Here is a 24,150-nt window from a genome sequence, read left to right on the forward strand (position 1 = left end):
ATATATTTTTTCAGTTGTTGATGGACCTTTATTTTATTTATTTTATTTTATATGCAGTGCTGAGAATCGAATCCAGTGCCTCATATGTGCTAGGCAAGTGCTCTACCATTAAGCCACAAACCCCAGCCCCAATCATGTAATTCTTGTCCTTAATTCTATATAAGTGGTGAATTGTATTCATTAATTTATGTATGTGGAACCAACCTTGCATCCCTGGGATATAAGCCACTTGATCATGGTGTATTACCTTCTTCTTCTTTCTTTTTGATGATAACTTGAATACTCATTTTAATTGCTTTTATTTTTTAAATACATGACAGCGGAATGCATCACAGTTCTTATGACACATATAGAACACAATTTTTTGTATCTCTGTTTGTATATAAAGTATGAACACCAATTCATGTCTTCATATATGTACTTTGGATAATAATGTCCATCACATTCCACCATCATTGCTAATCCCCTGCCCCCTTCCTTCCTCCCCCACCCCTCTGCCCTATCTAGAGTTTGTCTATTCCTCCTATACTCCCTCTCTCCCTACCCCAGTATGAGTCAGTCACCTTTTATCAGAGAAAACATTCACCATTTATTTTTTTGGGATTGGCTAACTTCACTTAGCATTATCTTCTCCAGATACAGATAGCCTTTATAATGTTGAGGCTAATTCCTTCTATTCTTAGCTTAGAAATAGAAAAAGCAATCATGAAATTCGTCTGGAAAAAATAAGAGACCCAGAATAGCTAAAGCAATCCTTAGTAGGAAGAGTGAAGCAGGTGGCATCACTATACCAGACCTTAAACTATAATACAGAGCAATAGTAACAAAAACAGCATGGTTTTGGCACCAAAACAGACTGGTAGACCAATGGTACCTCTTTCGTTAAGTTGATTCCCAAGTATTTTATTTATTTATTTTTTTTTTTTTTGAGGCTATTGTAAATGGCATAGTTTTCCTCATTTCCCTCTCATTGTCACTGACATACAGAAATGCCTTTGATTTATGGGTGTTGGTTTTATAACGTGCTACTTTGCTGAATTCATTTACTAGTTCTAGAAGTTTTCTGGTGGAGCTTTTGGGGTCTTCTAGGTATAGAATCATATCATCAGCAAATAGTGCTAATTGCTCTGGCCAGTGTTTCAAGGACTATGTTAAATAGAAGTGGTGAAAGAGGGCATTCCTGTCCTGTTCCAGTTTTTAGAGGGAATGCCTTCAATTTTTCTCCATTTAGAATGATGTTGGCCTGGGGCTTAGAGTAGATAGCCTTTTACGATGTTGAAATATGTTCCTGTTATCCCTAGTTTTTCTAGTGTTTTGAGCATGAAGGGGTGCTGTATTTTGTCAAATGCTTTTTCTGTGTCTATTGAGATGATCATATGATTCTTATCTTTGAGTCTATTGATGAGATGAATTACGTTTATTGATTTCCTTATGTTGGATCAACCTTGCATACCTGGGATGAATCCCACTTGATCATGGTGCACAATCTTTTTGATATGTTTTTATATTCAATTTGCCAGAATTTTATTGAGAATTTTTGCATCTATGTTCATTAGAGATATTGGTTGTATTATCTTCTTGATGTGCTTTTTTTTTTTTTTAAAGAGAGAGAGAGAGAATTTTTTAATATTTATTTTTCAGTTTTCGGCGGACACAACATCTTTGTTTGTATGTGGTGTTGAGGATCGAACCCGTGCCACACGCATGCCAGGTGAGCGCGCTACTGCTTGAGCCACATCCCCAACCCCTTGATGTGCTTCTGAATGCAGTTTCTGCAGGCTTTTTGTAGAAATTAACAAGCTGATTCTAAACTTTATATGGAGATGCATCGAGTATAAAAAACCCAAAACTTTGAAAAAGAACTGATTCAAGATTTATTAAAAAAAAAAAAAAATCAAGAGAGTATGACAGTGGTATAAAGAGACAATCTGATTAATAAAACAGAAGAGAAAACCCCAAAACCAATTTATACATATGTACATACAATTTATATATCTGCATATATAAATTGGTTATCAATAAAGATGCTAAAGCAACTCAATAGAAAAAGGATAATTTTTCCATAAGTGCAGCTTAAACAAGTAAATAGCCATATGCAAAATAAAACAGAACAAAATCCCTTGACCTTTAATTCACACTGCATACTAAATTAGCCAAAAATGGATCATGGACCTAATTTAAGAGGTAAAACTATGTAAGACAAAGGACTGTGTCTACAATATATTAAAAAACTCCACTAAGATGAGCAACCTATTTTTTTAAAATATTTTTTTAGTTGTTGATGGACACAAAATCTTTATTTATTTATTGTTATGTGGTGCTGAGGATCGAACCCAGTTCCTCACACGTACAAGACATGCGCTCTACCACTAAGCTACAGCACCAGCCCAAGCAACCTATTTTTTTAAAAAAAGCAAAAAATTTGGACATCAGAGAAGATATATAAATGGCAAATAAGCAAACAAGAATATCTTCAACATGACTGATTAGTCACTAGGAATGAAACCCATGAGATACCACTACACACTTACTAAAATGGTTAAAATCAAGTCTTGGCACTGGTATGAAGCAACTGGAACTTTTACACAATACTGATGCTGATATTGTCACTGATCTCATTAAGGAGGCTTTGCTGTGAAAATATCTTCACAAAATCCTCATTTGCCTTAGCATCTGTCAACAGTTCAGCTCAAGTAAAGGAGTTTTTCTAACATTACTTTAATAAAGCTTCATTATTCTTTTATGTTTGGATATGCTGTACTCTTCTGACCACCTTTGAGAGACAGCACTCTGAAGTCTGCATCAAAAAGTAATACGTAGTTCTTAATCTTGGTCTCCATTTTTTCCTCACTGTGGTTATTTCTCATTTCATATCATGCACTTCACTTTGATATCCAATTCTCATGTCATTTTCCCACTACTGCTCAAGTCTTAAGTTATGAGAAAGCATTTCCCTAAATTTCTGTGCAATCTGGTTTCTAAAGTCTATGGCTTATTTCTGATTAAGGTCAAGATTCCCCTCTCACACTGAAAAAAGCCATAAGATGACAATACAACATGGCTCACCCACAACACCTGTTAGCTCTCCTTTATCAATTTTTCTACCGAGAGACAAAAGCATACAGAGTAAGTCAATTTATGAATGCATGTTCAGGTGAATAATGTTAAGAGCATAAAAGTGATTCATTCCCATGCTACCTTGCTTCTGAGTTTTAAAACTTTACAACTTATTTCTTTGACCTTTGAAAGTCTACAAAACATCAAATTCAGGATCTGAATTTTAGAGCTCAGGAAAGATTTCATGCCCAAAATCTTTCTTCAGAATATCCAGGCAAATCCATTCCCAAGTAACTAATAGGACCAGAACCTCTGGGTGTTACACCTATATCACTATTGTACAAATTCACAAAAGGTTTTATGTTCTTAGAATCAATCTAATTTCAAGCACCTCTGCCAGAACACTACAACTTCAGTAAAGGGTTTACACATCTCATCATTTAAAATACCATTGCAGGGGCTGGGGTTGTAGCTCAGTGGTAGAGCAAGAGCCTAGCACATGTGAGGTACTGGGTTTGACCCTCATAAATAAAATAAAGGTCTTTTTTTTTTTAAATTTTATGTTTTAGTTATAGATGGACACAATATCTTTATTACTTTTTATGTGGTGCTGAGGATCGAACCCAGTGCCTCACACGTGCAAGGTGGGCACTCTACCACTGATCTATAGCCCCATCCCTAAAAGATAAAGATCTTATGTCCATCTATAACTAAAAAAGTATTAAAAAAAAACAAAACCCCATTACAAAGCAGTTAAATTTATAATATTTTAGTGAGACAAAGCAACATTAAAATTAATTTTTATTAAATTCAAAAAAACTTTTGAGAAACATTATAACAAAATCAGACTCCTAATTTTTAAAGCACTATGAAAATAATTTATTCAGCAAGCAAAAAATATGAACATCTTTAAGAAGTAACTTGACTCCTCACATGTACTTTCTGATACCCTGGAACTACTATGGAAGCAAATTCTTTTAATCTACATGCAATTAACTACTTTATCCTTTTCTAACCAGTATCACTTTCTTTGGCTTAAAAATAAAATATTCAATTTTAAAGCAAGTTTTAAAATATTCCTAACCTTTGACTAAAATGTATTAAAGATTTAGTAAAAATTTCATATTCAATGTGTCTTTGAAAAACATGGATTTTAAACAACTAAAGTCTTCGGGAATTACTGTGAAACCATTTGATAATTCCCATATAACAGGAAAAAAAACCTCAACAAGATAAAACAGAGATGTGGATGCTAGTTGTAATTCTACCATAAACTACTTGTATGACCTTGCTCAAATCGTTGAGCTCTTATACACATGTTTATATGACTTCATACATTTGTATACTTATGCCCAAGTATATGTTAAGACTGAAATCTAACCCAGGTCTAAAATTCTGTTTCTAATAAAAACCAACAGGATGGTTAGGAGACTGGGTTAATCATATAAAGTACCATTATATCTGTGTTCTGGTTTTAAATTATTTAAAATATTTCAAAGTCTGTGATTACAACTAAGATATGTAAAAGAATTTTAATATCTATAGCAATATATTATCAGTATAAATGCTTAACGAAGTTCTAAAAATAGCATGTTAATACAAAATACGTTAGGTAGAAGCTTTATTTTCTACCACTATACTCTCCTATTAACCTTAAATATTCAAGTTTTTGGTATGTCATTTTTTTCTTGAAAGCATATTCACCAATTTCTCCCATATCTGGTAAAAAGCTATAGTGTTCTCTTGTGTTAAACTTTTCACTTCACTGGCTTACAGAATCAAGAAAAGGGGGCAGGGGCAACTATAGGCTTAAACTTAATTAAAACTTTACAGACATCAACAATAATAGTTTTCTGTTCACCCAACTTTTCAGGACTGAATAGGGACTGGCTCAAACTATCAAAACATCCAAGAAAAGATAAGATACTCTGAAAAGACAGCAGACCTCATATTAGCAGTTTAAAAAGTAATACTGAAGCAACTTACCATTGTTCCAAATGGAATGGCTCTTGAAGCATGGTAATAAATGGCTATAAAATTGATGAAGAAGGCTGTGCCACACACCATAGCTGGGATAAGGAATGCCCCAATGAACATCTGTTTTATCCATCTCCTTCCTAAAAGAGAAGGGAAACTATAAAAATTAGAGCTAGACAGACAAAAGCATATTAATGTTAAAATGTAACTATTTAGAACCAAGTTATTTACTTAAAATTTTAACATAAAGATCATAAACTCTTACATCCTAAATTGGTTCAAAACAATAACTACTTTATAATAAAGACCAGTCCTGCTCTTCAAGTATGTGAAATGGAATCACAGCTTTTGAAGCGGGTGTACTGGAAAACAGCAAAGATCTATATCCTGTTTTGCTAGGTGCAGTGGCACACACCTAAAATCTCAGATGCTCAGGAGACTGAGGCAGCAGGATCACAAGTTGAGACCAGCCTTGGCAACTTAGTGAGATCCTGTCTCAAAATTTAAAAAATTAAAGAGGGCGGGGGATATAATTCAGTGGTAAAGCATGTAGTACCAAAAAAGAAAAGAAACAAAAACAAAAAACCCTATTTTGTTCTAATTCTGCCAATGAAATGCTATGAACTTTGGTAAGTCACTCAATCTCTCTGGGTTTTAAATTGGCCTAGATAGGAGTTTTTAAACTATTAGAGCTATGGAGCTTTCGACTTGCCCATGAGGTCCATGACAAAGGAAAACCCCAGGTCCCCTGGCCCTGCTTCAATCACACTTTAATTTTCAGTTTTGCACAATGGAGTTTCGCATAAGTTTTTATTTGAAAAGGGAGTTTCACACCACTTTAAAAAAATGTCTTTAAATCCCTGGGTTAGATGACCTCTAACTTCACTTTTAGCTCTACCATTATACGTAAATATGTATTTAAATGCATTTCTATGTTTAAAAGGGGGAAAAAAAAGAAATGTTTCATGATCCCACTCTCAGCAATAACTACAAAAGTTTCACTACTTTTGTGCCTCTGTGTACTGCCAAAATTCACACAGCACATATTATTCAAGTAAACAAGGGAAGAAATATTTAACTATAATCAAAATATCCAGAGTATACAAAGAACTCAAAAAATTAAACAATAAGAAAACAAATAACCCAATCAACAAATGGGCCAAAGAAAGACCTGAACAGACACTTCTCAGAGGAGGACATACAATCAATCAACAAGTACATGAAAAAATGCTCACCATCTCTAGCAGTCAGAGAAATGCAAATCAAAACCACCCTAAGATACCATCTCACTCCAGTAAGATTAGCAGCCATTATGAAGTCAAACAACAACAAGTGCTGGAGAGGATGTGGGGAAAAGGGTACACTTGTACATTGCTGGTGAGATTGCAAATTGGTGCGGCCAATTTGGAAAGCAGTATGGAGATTCCTGGGAAAGCTGGGAATGGAACCACCATTTGACCCAGCTATTGCCCTTCTCGGACTATTCCCTGAAGACCTTAAAAGAGCATACTACAGGGACACTGCTACATCGATGTTCATAGCAGCACAATTCACAATTGCTAGACTGTGGAACCAACCCAGATGCCCTTCAATAGATGAATGGAAAAAAAAAATGTGGCATTTATACACCATGGAGTATTACGCAGCACTAAAAAATGACAAAATCATGGAATTTGCAGGGAAATGGATGGCATTAGAACAGATTATGCTAAGTGAAGCTAGCCAATCCCTAAAAAACAAATGCCAAATGTCTTCTTTGATACAATGAGAGCAACTAAGAACAGAGAAGGGAGGAAGAGCAGGAAGAAAAGATTAACATTAAACAGAGATATGAGGTGGGAGGGAAAGGGAGAGAAAAGGGAAATTGCATGGAAATGGAAGGAGACCCTCATTGATATACAAAATTACATATAAGAGGTTGTGAGGGCAATGGGAAAAAAAACAAGGAGAGAAATGAATTACAGTAGATGGGGTAGAGAGAGAAGATGGGAGGGGAGGGGAGGGGGGATAGTAGAGGATAGGAAAGGTAGCAGAATACAACAGTTACTAATAGGGCGTTATGTAAAAATGTGGATGTGTAACCGATGTGATTCTGTAATCTGTATTTGGGGTAAAAATGGGAGTTCATAACCCACTTGAATCTAATGTATGAAATATGATATGTCAAGAGCTTTGTAATGTTTTGAACAACCAATTAAAAAAAAAAAAAAAACTTTAAATCAGCCAGGTGCGGTGGTGTACACCTATAATCCCAGCAGCTCAGGAGGCTTAGACAGGAGGATTATGAGTTCAAAGCCAGCCTCAGCAACAGTGAGGTGCTAAGCAATTCAGTGAGACCCTGTCTCTAAATAAAATACAAAAATAGGGCTGGGGATGTTGCTCAGTGGCTGAGTGCCCCCGAGTTCAATCCCCAATACCCAGGGGGGAAAAACAAACAAACAAACTTTAAATCATGTTCATATCAACAAGGAAAACAACACAGGGAGCTAGCTGTCTTTCTAATACGGCAGAGTGAACAAACAAGTGTACTGCCAATGGAAAACATCTTCATACAACTTAGGGACAGAATGTAAAGATCTAACACCACATCATTATGAAAATTCAAACCCACAATCATAAGCAATAGGGCCCCAAACAGAAAATGCCACAGGAGGAACAACTAATATTCTAACTTTTGTTTTTCTCTCTATAAAACCCTTTTTAAACATTCATCTCCCAGAATTACCACCCCCAAGTTTTAACATTCCTCCAGAAAAACTCCTTGATTCGGAACCTTCTCCTCTATTTCATTTCTTTTTCAAGAACCCCTTCTTCCCAATAATATTGAGCACTTCAACATTACCACAAAAAGGGTGGCAACTAAAATATTTCTTCCAACTCCTTCCTAGCACTTTCCTTTCCTGCACTTTTCATATCTTCTCAGATTCAGACCTGTAACAATAAAGCTCTTTATCCAACTCTATTTCTCCCTTTCCTTCTAATAGAAAGAATTCCATGTACATTCCAATGGGTACAATCAGTAGCCCAGTTATCTATGCTGTACTTTGTACTGCTCCCCACACTCATGGAGACTCTAATCAAGTTCCAGGTTATCCCTGGCTTCACATTGGGTCTAGAGCATTATTGAGGACAGTGAACTCAAGGTATCTTGAGTCCCACTATACCGAACTACAGGATTTGAATATCCTGAGCTTAGAAATTCTTAATTTCTAAGGTCTCTATTAATCAAAATAAAATTTCAGATGATACTTTCTAAAACCTGATAATCCTAGACTTGAACTTGAATGCTGCCAGCTTTCAAAATCAAATATAGTAAAGAAAAGTGTGGCTGAATGCTCTTAACTTTGCAATCAGATTAAAAAAAATTTTGTCCAAGTAGAAATAAATTTCCTGTTTTACATAAATTTGTTTCTGCTATGGAGACTTTTCTTGGGGAGTCCATAAACTATAAAATTTTTAGTCTAACTAACTTACAAGTCAACTTCAAAGTCAACTTCAAAGTAGAAGTGGATGTATCTTAGACATTATCTTAGATATCCTTATTTCCTTAAGGATTTAGTCCTATATGATAGGATTTTGTTTCCTAAAACTGGAAATAGAAGTTAGAAGCTAAACACCTAACTAGAATAATCAGGAATCCATAATGCTACTCCCTCAGACAATCCCAAGAATTATCTACATAAAAGTAGTATCTATACTGAGAATAGTCTAGTAGGACCTATTGAAAAAAAGCAAAGGTAAACCAGAATATCTTGAGGAAATTTTTAATGATCACATACTCTGATTTCTTATAACCTATAACTCTCTCTCATCTCCTAAAGGAAGGCAGGATCCCTTAATGCTTAGGACAGGTTGTGGAAAATCACATTAGAAAGTCTCCATCCTTGGGGCTATAATTTTAAGATCTTTTAACGACTCTTCATTCATAAACCAAAATATACAAATCTACTATTTTCAGCACTTTTTGAACCCCAGACTATTTACAGGAAAATAAAAGAACTCAAAGACCCCCAAATTCCATTGCGGGAGGGGGAGAAATCAAGGAGCAGTACCATAATGTTATCTATGTATTATTCCCATCATTTCCAGTCACATTAGAAAAGCAAGGGGATACCGAGGATGAAGTGCTCTCAACAAGAGATTGTGACACTGAATAACAGAAATCTTTGCAAACAGTCCTTTGATAAATATTAAGACAACAGAAACAAACATTTCTCCTTCTTCTGTCCAGAAGGTTTACCCACAAGCCATTAAACAGGTCTTCATATTCACTATACAGTTATAGCCTCATGGGGTCCCCATATGGGGCACATCTAGGAAGCTGGTATCACAATGCAATAATTTCAACAACTTAAATGCACACTCCTACAGGGCTAATTTCACAATGGAATAATCTATTAATTATTCATAATTGAAGAAATAAAATATAAGGATTCCATAAAACAGGATAGAGCACATAATAGGTTTATTGGAGTTTATGTGAAATGAAATAACAGATGATTTCACAATAGCTGTACTACCTATTTTAAATTCCAAATAACCCATGGCAAAATAATAATGTCTATAATTTAAAATACACAGTATTAACTCATAAGTTACCTCCTTGTCTAGCATACAGACTTCCTCCAAAATACCCATTTACTGGAGATGTAGCAGCATAGACAAATATGGCTGTACTGAGCATTGATCCCCTCCTAAAAAGAGTAAAAACATGTAAAACTGAAAATTTAAAGAAAATATCATATTATCATCCTATTAGCATTAACTTAATTTCAAAGATAAATTTTGACAGAAACACAAAATATCACATCCTGGACTGCAAAAAGCCTCAAAAGATTATCTCTAGTGAATGAATTTCTAGTTAAAACTGTATCAGGCTAGTACTATTTTTTTTCTGGTCTGCAGTTAAATCTCATAATCAACTCTCAATAAATATTTCACATGTTTCTGGCAAAAATAGCAGGCTGGCACCAAAACTGTTTTGCAACCCTGTAAACCAATCCCATCATATGGAACAGGATATTCATCTGTTTAAAAAAAAAAAATGACTAGAACATTCCTTTGATAACCTGAATCAACTGCTTAAGATTCTTGCCTGCTAGCAGAAATAAAATGGAAGTAGGACAATTTATATTAAGCACTATGACTTTAAGTGGTGTAACACTGAACTTTCTTGATCTACTTTTCCTTATGCTGTTAAAGATGATTTTAAAAAATGTACAGGTCCACATGTCAACATTAACTCAGATTAACAATCTTTAACCTCCCCTTCCAATAATGATATCTAGGAATTTCAGACCAACCTTTCTGTTCAGCAAACTGAGGGAAAAAACATTTTTAAAAGGCTAGATGCAAAGAGAAATATTACAATGATAAATAGCAGTATCATTTTCCATAATATAGAAATGGACTTATTAACCCATTACATATTTCAATGCCTGAGCCTTGCAATATGTAGCACTCTACTACTCAAACACCTATGCTCACCTTCCTAAAGTAGATGAGTAACAGTGGAAACATGGCAATATTTCATTCTCACCAGTACACAGCTAAATGTAAGTATATTATAAAGATTTGTCATTCTCAAATTTAAAAGATCATGAGTCTCAAAGTTAATCAGTTTCAAAAGCCAAATTTGTTATTTCAAGTACCCAATTAAACACTGCAAGCACTAATTTACTCCTTTCGGACCACTGCTAATGACTTTGACCCATTCTCTGTTATAAATGTGTGTGTTACGGCAGACAAAGACCTAACAATGCTGAAAACAGCAAGGCTACTTTCAGTGTAAGACCAGTCCAATACCCGTCAGAAGTTCCTAATACCAGCAGAAAGGAGTACAAAATGACTACCAAAGTATTTAAAGTTACAGTCCCCAAAGACATTTCTACTAAATGAAAATATGACATCTGTCAAAGTTTTAAAAAGCAGACATACTCTCCACTTCATTGTTCATAACTATTCTATGGGCATTTCATCCTCACCCCCCAAAATAAAACATTTTCATCTACATTGAAAAATCTGCTGGGGGAGCCTCCAATCCCATGACTATAAAGGGGAACCATTCTGGTGCAGCTTTGCCTACACTTGCCCCTACCCTACCACTCTCTCCTGAAAGTTTCAGAGTAGCAGCAGCAGTGGCATTACCAGGCTCACCAACACTTTTCAAACACTATGACTTCTCAAGAATTAATACCACACATTAACAGGTACCCATGGTGATACAGATCCTCTACCCACACCTGCAAAATACATTTTCCTCTCTGATTCTTATGGTGATCCCAAGACAAAGTAAATTTCATGTGTCACATTAGCTACTCTTTATTCTTTAGGATCATTCCTTCTCTGGAGTGATTCATCCCAATTTTACGTGTACATTTTTTATTTTCTCACCACTTCAATTTATTATTATAGCTATTTTCATTTCTGTAACAAGGCAACTTAAGAATTCTGAAGTAAGATTGCCTAACTTCAAATCCCAGCTTATTAATACCCTTCAGTAGTAGCTGTATGATAACAGTCAAATTACTTTACCTCTCTGAGCTTTACTTTGTCTACAGTATGTAAATACTTTACAAAGTTCATGTGAAGATTAAAGGTGCTAATATGCATAAAGCACAAAACACGGAACCTCAATACTATTAGACTCTTTTATATCATAGTATTATTTACTGACTTAGTGCTTGCAATTAATTATATTTGCTTCAAATAAACACAACATAGAACAACCATTTATTTTAAATCCATGACTTGCCTGCTACTACCATCTATTTGAGATTTAAGGTCTTTATGAAATGAAATTTAATGAATATAGAAGAGCTTCTGCATTAAAAAGTAAGTTGCTAAATTGTAACACTAACATTTTGAAAAGCAAACCAAAAACAGATTAACAAAGCAAAAACTTAAATTCTAGGAAAGGTTACTCTCTAGTGGTTCATAAAACTGTGATAGTACATTCAATGTCAATTCAAAAGTAATGAACTTAAAGACAGTATTTAATGTAAATTGTGTCTTCTTGGCAGATTCGAAATGCTTTTCTAATATTTAGGATTCAGTTCATCTAAAAATATATTAAACCCTAAACAGGGACTTCAGATCTATGTGAATGTATACAACTTTTTTTTTTTTTTAAACAATTCAAAGACCTCAAATCAAGAATTTCTTGCAAACCGTCTTTATTGGCAAAAGAAAAAAATGTGCCAAAAATCATGTAAAGAGAGGATACTGGCCTAAGAATTTTTTTAAAAAGTGTCAAATTATCTTTCTAACCCAGGTGATATTTTTTGTCACTCTTTTTGCCATTATTTCCAATGCTTTCTTTTCTTCTTAAAAGAGGCTCCCAGTTTTGGAGGAAAATGTGAAGTAATAACTTAGTAACTATGAAATACTGATATTTCTTCATGAAGATAATTGAATCTTCAACATAAAAAAAAAAAAGCCCGTTCATTCAACTCTAGAATGAAAGTAACCTCTGCTCATTTCTAATGAAATGTAACCTTTGTAACCATCCAAACTGTTCAGTAATGTTAGCATATTTTAGTATGAGCAGAGGAAGGTACTCATAGATTAAGATTATTTGTCTGTAATAATGACATTTATATTAAATTCTAAGATAAGGGAAATAAGCAAATATTTAATTATGATTGCCTTCAAAGCTTTCAATTATCAAAATTATTCAAAGAACAAAAAAGTAATAAAAGTATAAGCACTTACTCTGTATATAAATCTTCTATCATTGCAACAATAATAACAATGAGAGATACAGCAAATATCTGACATCCAGAACCAATGAGAGAGGAAAATATTAGCGGGTGACTTGATGGTCTAAATACATCTCCATGCACCTGCTTCCATCCATATTCATCTCCTAGGTCTCTATCCTATGTACAAATACATATGTACAGAAAGAACAAAACAATTCAGAATCAAATTAAAACATGGTAGACAGGTTAAAAAAAAATAGTTATTAAGTTCCCTCCCTCCAAACTTACAGCTTTTTAAAGGGGTTCAAAACACTGAGAAAAAGACATTTCAAATTTAAAACAGTCACTTATAATGTAGAAATGAAGAGATTCAGGAAGGAAACGCCTGATTGTGTTCAGAGAATCTCAACAGGAAAAGAAAGAGGGAGCAAAAAGAAATGGAAAAAGAAATCGGGAGAACAGGGTACTGACTCTCTTACCGTTACTTTTACACCCTTACTTTCATGACTGGCTCATAAGTAACCAGGGTAGACAACAAAAAAGAACATGCATTTGAACAGAGCTTGTTGTAAAAATGAAGAAACATCCTTTATAGCCTACAATCTAAGGACTGTAGAATTCTGTAAGAATTATGGGGAAAATGTCAGATGTGGGTATGTTTAATAGGTTTTGGGGTGAAGATAATGTTTTGAGAAAGGACCAAATATTTTATCTAACCTCTGACACTTCACAATGTAGCTGGGCATATTAAAATTTAAATTTTTAAACTGGTTCCCAAATTTGTTCAAAGATAAGGTGTACCTATGTAGAATAGCTATTAATATTCTATGGAATACAGTTTTTGTTCTACAATTTACTAAAAGCATATAGAAAACAAATATGAACCCACTAAGTTAACCCACGAAATCAAATATAATATTTCCGTCCACTACCTGAATTTTATGCAATATTTAACAGTATTAGAGAGAGACAATACAGGTCTAAAACTTCCTAGTGCACTTCTGAAATCAAATGCTCTCGAAACTATTTACTTAGTCTGATGTGTCCTAATTTTGTGACATCAAACAAGAGGTTATTTATACTGCTTATTTATCTCACTTACACTTCTCTGTTTTGTGGAAAAAACATTCAGTTATTTGATTATTGGGCATAGTCCTGAATCCCACTTGGAATTTTACACTTCTCTAAAACCTAAAAAGTCTGAATTTTGAAAACTCCTCTGGCTTCAGAACTTCAGGTAAGAAACTGTGACCATTTCAAAATTCAAAATAACACTGAGATAAATGGGTTTTATAAATACAATGTAAACTGTTTGCTTACCATGTCATCCATTTCTTCTTCTTTACTGTACCGGGCATAATCTTTTCTTAACGTTCTCATTAAAATCATTGAAACTAAGCCTACCAAGAAGATCACCATCATGAAGGAGTTGAAGATTGAAAACCAATGAATCTAAAATAACAGAAAACAAAATGTCACCAACATGAGAGAGACACAAGATCCACAAGTTTCAAGATGTTAACAAAAAAGTCTTAAAATCTCTTACATAAAAAGCCAAACACATAGGGGCTGAGTATTTACTATGCCAAGGGATTGGCTTTCTTTAAAGTAAGCTTCCATACATTGAAAATATGCTATCATCTATACAGATTTTCACAATTTTATTGTACCAATAAAGGGCAATTTGGCCACATGGCATATTCAGCATTGCACAGAAAGAACATGGGCCTTCCTGTCAAATAGGCCTAGGTTTTAACCCAAGCTCTGCCAATTTCTAGCTATGTGGCCTCAGTTTTCTTATCTGAAAAAAAAAAATAGAGGAAATAACCCTTATTTCTTGACTGCTTTGTAAGGTTTAACAACATATATTAAAAATAATGGCACCATGTCTGGCAAAGTAGGTACTCAATAAATGTTAGCTCTCTTCTCTTCCCCACAACTGAGCAACAACCTGAAAAGCTCCTTAAAACACAAAAGTCCACTATCACACTTTGCTGTCATGGACTCAGGTCATCTTCTTAAATGAACTTCTAAACAGATTCAGCAGTCAATTTTCTGTCCACTCTCCTTGACCTCTCCACCACTTCTAACCTCTCTGACACTCTCCCATCCCATATCTCCTCTTTCATCTTCCACATTGCTCCTCCTACCCCTGTGTGAACTTTTCCAAGTGCTCCAGTTTGGGGTACTGTACTATAACTTCTTGGGCTTTCAGAACCTTTCACTAGCATTCCAGTGAAGCTGGTGACACACCCCTTGCCCCGCCCTGCTCCAAGTTTCCAGTCTTGATTCTCACTCATGATTCAGACTTTCGCTAAACACCATGATTTCCACTTGAATGTCTTGCTGAACTTTCAGATTCAGATTACCTTAAACTCATAATCTTCCTTCATATATAATCACTTCTGATTCTTTTAACTTCTGCTAATGGTACTAATATATTGCTTGGAAAACTCAGAGCTATCTCTGGCTTTTCCTTCTCAATCTTTCACAGGTAATAATTTTAAGTATTTTGTAAGGTTGGTGGTATGCTTTTGGATTTTTCTTTTTTGATCTCTTTCCTTCTTTCCAATGTATCCTATAAAAAGTTACCAAACAAATCTTTTTTGAAACTTCATGTTCATATATCATTCCTCTATTCTAAAATTTAAGAGCATCATATTCTCTTTTTTTCATACCAAACCTAAAATATTTTCCTAATATTCTATATTCTCTGTAATATGGCCACCCCATATTCCATAGTCACCTTTCTATTACATCCTAGACTTCAAATAGGCCCACCCTTGCTCAATGACCCACAAGTACAGCATACTCAATTCCACTTTTGTTTTTGTTTTTTTTCCTAATTTCTTCTCACATGGGATCTGCTTCTATTTTCCTTTGTAAATTCTACCTAGTCTTTAAATTCCAACTCAAGCAGTATCCTCTCATCTATAGAACTTTCCATCTTCCATGTTACAATTTTCCTTAGAAATCCTCCTGCTCTAAATTTCTACAGGTAAATCCAGAGAAAACTTAACATACAGATGTACTGTCTTATACAATTAGGAAAATTTTAACTTTGGCTAATGTGCTAAGGATGTACACTAAGGTGAAGGGCAGTACTGGCTGTTACCCACCTTGACGTTTCAGGGAGAGGACACACTATGGCTTTTCCTGAAAAGCAAGAGACAGCCAACTGTTCTGCCTCTGCATAAGATCATTCCTTCCTTCATTCAACAGCTTACTTACTGAGTACTTACTAAAATCATAAAGGAAACAATGATCCCATTATATTTTGAAATTTTGTCCCCAAAAGACTATATTAAAAGTTTAAATTTATTATAAATGTGTTGCTTAAGATTTATAAAAGCAGTCTGTGACAGACTTTTCCAAAGATTTGATTTTATTCCCACTTATAAGAAATTAATAACCCAGAAAAGGTCAAGAGAAAAGAAATTTTATACAGATACATTTGGATGGAACTAGGATCATTAGGTTAAGTGAATAAGCTAATCACAGACAAACAAGTATCAGGACCTCATTCATATGTGGAATATAAAAAGGTTGATCTTGTAGAAGTTGAGAGTTGAATGGTGGCCATCAGAAGGTGAAGAGAGAAGGAAGAGGAAACAGTGAGCAATGAATGCCCAGTTACTGATGTGCCATGGCAGAGTGGTGACTAAAGGTAACAATAATATACATTTCAAAAAACTAGAACAAAGAATTTTTAATGATTTCACCATGAAGAAATGATGAGGACAGAGGTTTGACCGAATTTAAATATTACACAATGTTTACATGTATAAAATATAATATGGCACCCCATAAATATGTATAATTTTATGTTTTTATGTATCAGTTTAAAAAATTTAAATTTAAGGGCTGGGGATATAGCTCAGTTGGTAGAGTACTTGCCTAGTATGCATAAGGCCCTGGGTTCAATCCCCAGCACCACACACACACACACACACACACAAATTTGGATTAAACAACAAAAAAAAATTCAAAATTTCTAACAAGATTTTCTGCTATTTTCTAATCTAAGACATATACAACTTATGATATAAACTTTAAACTTATACCTGTTATAATGTACTACCAATAACCTGATATTTATAATATTTCTTCCAAAATTATGAAATATGGTTTGATTTTTAAATTTTCATACCAGGGGGAAAATTTCTTAAAAATTCTGGTATCACAAAGAGGTTACTGACCCTACTAACTACTGCACTCCAGCACCCCCTAGTGTTGAGAAACCTAAAGCCATACAAATTTGTCACGAAAATTTGGCTGGAAATAACAATGAACCTCACACTGCATCTGCTGCATGCCAAACACCAAATGAATGTTTTAGAAACATTTAACTGCCCAGCAACCTTGCAAGATATTATAATCCCCGCTCCACACCTTCAGGAAAAAGAAGCTCAAGAACGGAGTCATTTAACTAAGGTTATGGGGATACCAGAGCCACTGCTGGATTCAGCTCTAGCATCTATGTCAGTGCTTTTACTCAATGAGTTAGACACAAACTCTATACAAGCCCTACACAGCAGATCCCATCCCCTCCCACTGACTTTTAGAAAACATTGTAGTAATTCCTCTCTCTGCTGACCCTCTCTCCACTTATTCTTTAAAATATAGATCTAGGGCTGGTGTTGTGGCTCAGTGGTAAAGCCACTAGCAAGTGCAAGGCACGGGGTTCGATCCTCAGCACCACATAAAAAAATAAATAAAGTTATTGTATGTCCATCTTAAAAAGAAGTATAGTCTGTGGGTAGTTTTAACTCTTACAGGCAAACTGTGTGTGTGTGTGTGTGTGTGTGTGTGTGTAAAACAGGGCATTGGCACAGGCCTATACTCCCAGCTACTCCAGAGTTTGAGACAGGAAAAATTCAAGCCCAGCCTCAGCAACTTAGTGAGACCTTCCCTCAAAATAAATTTTTAAAATGACTGGGGAAACAGAGTGCTTAGCATGGATGAGATTCTGGGTTTAATCTCCAGCACCGGGGGTTGGGGGGAGGAAACCTGGCTCCATCTTCTCTACTGGTTACTGTGCCATTTCTTTGCTCCCTGTAACAGGTAAACTGCCCACAGACTATATTTGCTATTTCAGTTCATCTCCTCCCATTTGCTTTTAGAATAGTTCCGTTCATATTTTGCCCCATCACTACACTAAAAACAACTCCTTTTCAAGTTCACCAGTAACTCTAAATGAATCCAATAGTCCATCAAGTTTGGGTCTGGAATATCCTGTAAAGGTCCACGTAAACTAAAGGCTTAGTCCCCAGCTTGGCTTGGAGATGGTGAAAACTATGAGAGAGATGGCCTTGTGGGAGGTCTTAGGTCACTGGGGGCACACCCTCAAAGGGAATAGTGTTACTGGAGCTCCTTCTTCTCTCTCTCTCAATTCTGGGCCACGGGGTGAGCATTTTGCTGCACTACATGCTCCCCACTGTGATGTGCTGCTTTGCCATGGGGTTCAAGCAACAAAGCCAACCATAGACTAAATGCTGAAATGGTGAGCCAAAATATATCTTTTCTTTTGATAAATTGAAAATCTCCAATATTTTGTTACAGTGAAAGAAAGCTGACAAAGGTATCTTGTATGACCCATCAGCTACAACTTAGAATTAATCTCTCTGTCCCCCATGACACACTTTCTTCCCTTGGCTTCCACAATACATTCTTATTTTTTCCCCTCAAAGCCCTTAGATTCTCCCATTCTCCCTAAACTCTAAGGTGATAATAAGACAAAGGGCTCAGTTCTTTTGTCACTCCCCTGCTGAAAACTACAATGTTACCCTACCCTTTGCCTTTAAGAGTAAAATTCAAACTCCTAGATGGATGATCTAGCCCCTGTTATCTCCCTAATTTCATTTTCTTGCTTATTCTTCAAATCAACAAGCATGTTCCCACTTTTACAGGTGTTTCAATGGTGTTGCTATACCTAGAACACCTTTCCTTCAGATATCCACACTGTTTCCTTCAACTCCTTCAAGATTTTGATCACAAGTCTCTCTCAGAGGTTTACCCTGACTGCCATATTTAAAATTGCAACTCACTTTGCCTGTGACACTCTTGCTCAGCAGCTCTCCTCTTTTCTTTTGCCTCCCAGTGGACTACCACCACAATATACATCTTACTTTTTATTTACTAGAATAGAATGTAAGCTTTTTGCTTTTATTTTTTAGTGTCCTATTTATCTAGGATATTTTGTGGCACATAGCAGATGCTCGATTAACATATGTTGAAAAAATAAACAAGCTATACTGCTCTGCAGTTAAAAAAAAAAATGCTAGAAGGCAATCTTTCCCCAAGTCATTAATATCCAATGGGAAACAAGGCAGACTTATGAGTTACAGCAGGGAGTGCTAGTCGACAGCTCTCATATTCTTAAATGTTATTAAACCTTGAAGTATTCTGTGGCCACACCTGTAACTGGACTCCCATGTTTAGGACTGCCTGAACATTATACCTCAGAACACATGGTGGGAAGAGGAAGAAGTAGTGTAGCTCCAGGGGCAGTGTGCCAAATCCCTCAGTGAGGTCTAAATCCCCCCCAAAGCTTTTTTTTTTTTTCTTTTTTTTTTAAGTCCTAGGACCCCAAGGAAGAAGTAGTGATAGATTCTAATGTAGTCTAAGGGTAGAACCTAACAGTGATGATATAAATCTGAGACCACAAAAATTTATGGGCCATCTCAAAAAGAGGTGACTAATAAACTTCAAAATTCCAGTCCAAAAGATTAGATGAAAAGAATGAAAAGGCAAGTTAGGAAGAGACTCTAAGAATACATATATCCCCTCATGCTTTGTCATATTTTTATGTCTATTCGGTTAAAGAAAGAAGTCACAAAATAAAGTCTATTTTTTTGTTATAAAGAACCAAAACTACCTGAACAAAACCAGTATCAATGCCACCCACTGGTCTTATGAACCAAGACCTGGCTTTTATCTGCTAGTGGGGGATGAGGAATGGGGGAAGCATTTCTTCCCATTCTTGGTATTTCTTTCTGTGTGGAAGGGTTTCCACTAGAAAAAACTCCTGGCCTCATTCCATTTTCCGATCCAATCCTTTCCAAGAGGATGTACTCATTCTGCTGTTTCTCCACACCATAAGTTGTACAGAAGCCTGCAACTGTACAGCACTGGCTGGGTTAAGTCTAATTCGGGATGCTAGGCAAGTGCTCCATCACTAAGCTACATCCTAAGTTCATTTTATTTTATTTTGAAACAGGTCTAAGTTACTCAGACTGGCCTTGAACTTGATCAGCCTCTCAAGTAGCTGGGATTACAGGCGTATGCCACCACATCCAGCAAGAGAGAGCTTTCAATTGCTCCTCTAAAACTCCCTATCACCCTTATTACTACAAGCACACATTTGAAATCACCATTATCTAAATCTTGTAATCACAGCCTTAGCACAGTGCCCTACATAGGGTAAACACTCAATATTTGTGAAACTGATTTGTGTACACATACAATGTCTTAAAATTTACCTACCCTATGTTGAAAAAAGGACGGATCAAGATATTTGTCAAATCGATCTTCAAATTTTACATCTGACTTTTTCCATTTTACCTGAAAAAAATTTTTTTTTCATTTGAAAACCAAGACCAATTAAATACATTAAAATATGATAACAAAATTGAACAAAATTTAGAAATATTTTACACACTTAGTTAATTAAAATTAACTAGAGAAATGGTGTAAAGTTACTGACATTTAAAAAGTTGAAACAGTATCACAAAACTACACTTTTCTTCTCTGTGTATTAACAAATCTTAAAATTTTTCTTAACAAAGTCATTTCAGTTTTAAAGGACTATTTACTGATGTTGACTCACCTGATAAATGTGTTAAGAACTGAATAAATACAAGCTCATGTCACAAGTTTTTAAATCAATTAAAATAAGAATCTGTAGCTTGCAGTTGTACAGCACTGGCTGGGTTAAGTCTAATTCAGAGTTTCAGTAGTAAGAAGCCCACTTGACCATGACTATAAGCCACATTCTCCAATATTGGCATCAATAATAATAAAAGTGGCATTTTGTCTTCCCATGTACTGTATTCCTCTTTATTGATTTAAACAACAGAATGAAAAAGGGCTTTTTGTTCTGTTTTGATTTTGGGGGTGCTGGGGATTAAACACAGGCATTAATTCTTTTTTTTTCAATTTTTTTTTTTTTTTTTTAGTTACAGATGGACATAATACCTTTATTTTATTTGTTTATTTTCATGTGGTGCCAGGGATCAAACCCAGTGCCTCACGCATGCTAGGTAAGCGCTCTACCACTGAGCCACAACCCCGGCCCCCCAATACAGTATCAATTCTATCTACATCAGTAAAATGGAAGGAAAAACAGCATAAATTACTGCAGTCTAAAAAATGTAACCATGAAAATACATGGCTGGGTTAACTGACCTACCCAAATACAACAGTAAACTCTTCTAAGGCAAATGGTACATAGGTCTTGCCAATGCATAATGGGTATCTAATACAACAGACCTGAAATTCATCTACTCCCTGCTTTTAGAAGGCTTACTCAAATACCATAAGTAAATACAACTTTAATAATTTTCTGTTGCATCTAATTTTAATGTTTAAAACACAATCACAAACATTTCTTCCTACTTACAATTATTTTAATACTTACTGAATATGACATCTGTATTTTGGTATTGGGAACCAGTTTCACCTTTCCTTCACTAGTTAGATTAACATCAACAATTCGATTTCCATTAAAACCTATTTCAAGCTTTTTGTAGGTCCAAAGGTAATAATCTTCTCCATTTTCATCTGCTTCACCAACAATACCTACAAAAGAAAAAACACTTTATACAAGGTAATACTACTTAGCATTTAAAACACCCCAGAAGCTAAAAGTTTATTACACTTTTTTAAATACAAAGAAGCAAATGCACTTCTTAATAAACACACAATGGTCAGATCATGCTGAAAAACTGATAATAGCTCAGCATAACTGATCACTCATTTAATCCTCAAAGTTCAGGCTTTATCATTACCAGTCCCTTCATTGCAACAATTATCACCTTATGTGTGCATATTCTCTAACATTTCAAATTTTTAATAAAGTTCATAATATGTCACAATCTGTCAAGGTTACCCAGCTTCTAGTGATAAAGGCAAAATTAAAACAAAGGTTTCCAGAGGCCCAATCCAGTACTTTCTTTAATAACCATCTCTGGAAAGATATGTTTGTATGTGTATGCGTATAAAATGTACCAAAACTTAAAATACCTCTCTTTATGCCTCAAGTATGAAAACTATCACTGGGTAAGTCATCAAATTAAAGGAATGTTATAGATAAATGACAATAAGGCAATAATTTAAAATGACCACTGATCATAATTTGGGATATTAGATGGGGAAGAGCTAAACAATGTGAGGCAACAGGTGATAGCTGGAGACCCATCTTTTATGCCTCAAACTGCCAGTTATTTGTCCATGTTCTCCACCTAAGCCTACACACTTCCCAAGAGCCTTATGCTCTAGAAACTATTCCTTCGGCCTTCCCCCTATGTTTAAAGCATCTCATTCAAATATTAGGGGAAAATATGATTATTTCTTATTCAGGAATATTTGCTTATTAAACTGAAGTGAATCTAATTGATTAGTACAAATTCAAGGAATATAGTTGTTTTGTTTGGGGTTGTAGAAGATAATAAAATCCTTCTAACAATTAATTTCATTATAATTTATTTAACTATGTACTCTGGAAACCAGACTTGGGGGTAAAGTCACAATTATACCTGATAAGCAGCTCTTCTCTAAAAAGCTTTTTAAAGATTCTGAAATTATTACCACAAGAAAAGTCAGACTGGATTTTTTTTTCCCCTGATGAGAATTTTCCATGGTTCAGACATTCAAGGATATATAAAAGCATCCCCCAAATATGGTGGACTCTGAAATCCCAGGGTTAAAAATTATTTGAGACAAGAAAGCACAGTTGTCACTGTTGCTAAAGAAGTCCACAGCAATGACTAGAAGGGAAGATGGAGAAATGAAGAAAGCCTAGCCTAACAGATTCTTCTGAACTACAGACTCAGAAATCTTGAGTGAATATTCAACACTTCTTCCTGCTTCCCTTAGAGCGCATCACATATGTGTTACTGTAACACTAATTACCATCATTTATATGAACTCTTTACTATATATACCTAATTAACATGTGACACATTGGTGATAATTCACGCAATTATCTCTTAAGATTAACTTTCTTACAAATTTTATCTTAGTACAATATTACATCTGATCTGATAATGCTTAGTCATTCATAATTTGCCATTCATGAACATAATAGTCTGCTAACAATTTTAAGAATTAGAAGAAACATTAATTATATATAAGAACAAAATGTCTGGGAACAAAAAAGAAAAATCACTAAAAGAAAAATGTGATCAAACATGTTGACTACAATAGCTGGCTATGCTTTTCATTTTAAATAATTCAATCAAGTCTAACACAAATGACTTTTAGATTATGCATAAGTTTGTATTAACTATGCCATAGCTCTTCTCCATCAGTATGGACAAGCAAGAGCTTTTGGAAAATAACACAGCAAGCCATTCAAGAAACTATCATACCCAACAACCACACTTCCAAAGTACCACATGAGAGAAAGACAGAGTTAAATTCCAAAATTCGACTTAGCACCTCCTAACTATACTTAAAAGAACAAGTTAAAGATTTTTAAAAAATGCAAAAAAACACACCTGTAATCCCAGCATCTTAGAAGGCTGAGGGCAGGAGGATGGCTAGTTCAAAGCTGCCTTAGCAACTTAGTATAATCCAGTGAAATTCTGTCTCTAAATAAAAAGGCTGGCATGTGGCTCAGAGGTTGAGCACCTGAGTTCAATCCCCATTACCAAAAAGAGAAAAAAAAAAAAAAGAGGAAAAGGATATTTCAGATTGTTCCAAGCACCTTTTGATCTTTTGATTCCTTGAATTTGAAAAGTTACACCGTATAAAATTTACACTCTGAAGGAGTTTCATGTAAGGTTTGGCAATATCAAAAATCCCTCAAGAAATGGGGAGCCATAAAATCAGTATAAAAATCATCTGGAGGAGTCATAAAATCAGTATAAAAATCGTCCTGTGCAATAGTAAAAACACATTTATATCATGATCTAGTTTGCAATCACCTTAATAGTCATTACATAACTCTTGCTTATTGTACAAATATTCCCAAACCTTAAATATAACATACATACTTACCCCATATTGGTAAGTCATCTATGTACATCTGGTACCAGTAGTGATTTTTAATAGCATAAACAAAGGCATCTCTCTTTTCTTTATCTAAATCAATTTCACAGTAAGTGGCTGGCATCACATCATCTGCATAAAATAAAAATAGCCAGTTAGCCCTGGTTTACAAAAATAGTTGCAGGGAAAATAGTATATATAT

General features: G+C 35.0%; 1 protein-coding gene across 1 annotated transcript in view; it reads right to left on the reverse strand.

The window, feature by feature from the left end:
* The window catches only part of Tm9sf3 (transmembrane 9 superfamily member 3), a 55,583-nt gene that overhangs the window by 22,976 nt on the left and 8,457 nt on the right, over window positions 1-24,150 (reverse strand). The window contains exons 2-8 of the mRNA XM_015494845.2: window positions 23,958-24,080; window positions 21,376-21,536; window positions 20,223-20,300; window positions 14,058-14,189; window positions 12,748-12,914; window positions 9,634-9,728; window positions 5,044-5,174 (exon numbers count right to left, since the gene is read on the reverse strand). Coding sequence (XP_015350331.2) covers window positions 5,044-5,174; window positions 9,634-9,728; window positions 12,748-12,914; window positions 14,058-14,189; window positions 20,223-20,300; window positions 21,376-21,536; window positions 23,958-24,080 — 887 coding nt within the window. The remainder of the gene's footprint in view (window positions 1-5,043; window positions 5,175-9,633; window positions 9,729-12,747; window positions 12,915-14,057; window positions 14,190-20,222; window positions 20,301-21,375; window positions 21,537-23,957; window positions 24,081-24,150) is intronic.

This window comes from Marmota marmota, unplaced genomic scaffold (assembly GCF_001458135.2).
Source record: "Marmota marmota marmota unplaced genomic scaffold, marMar, whole genome shotgun sequence".
NCBI classification, from domain to species: domain Eukaryota; kingdom Metazoa; phylum Chordata; class Mammalia; order Rodentia; family Sciuridae; genus Marmota; species Marmota marmota.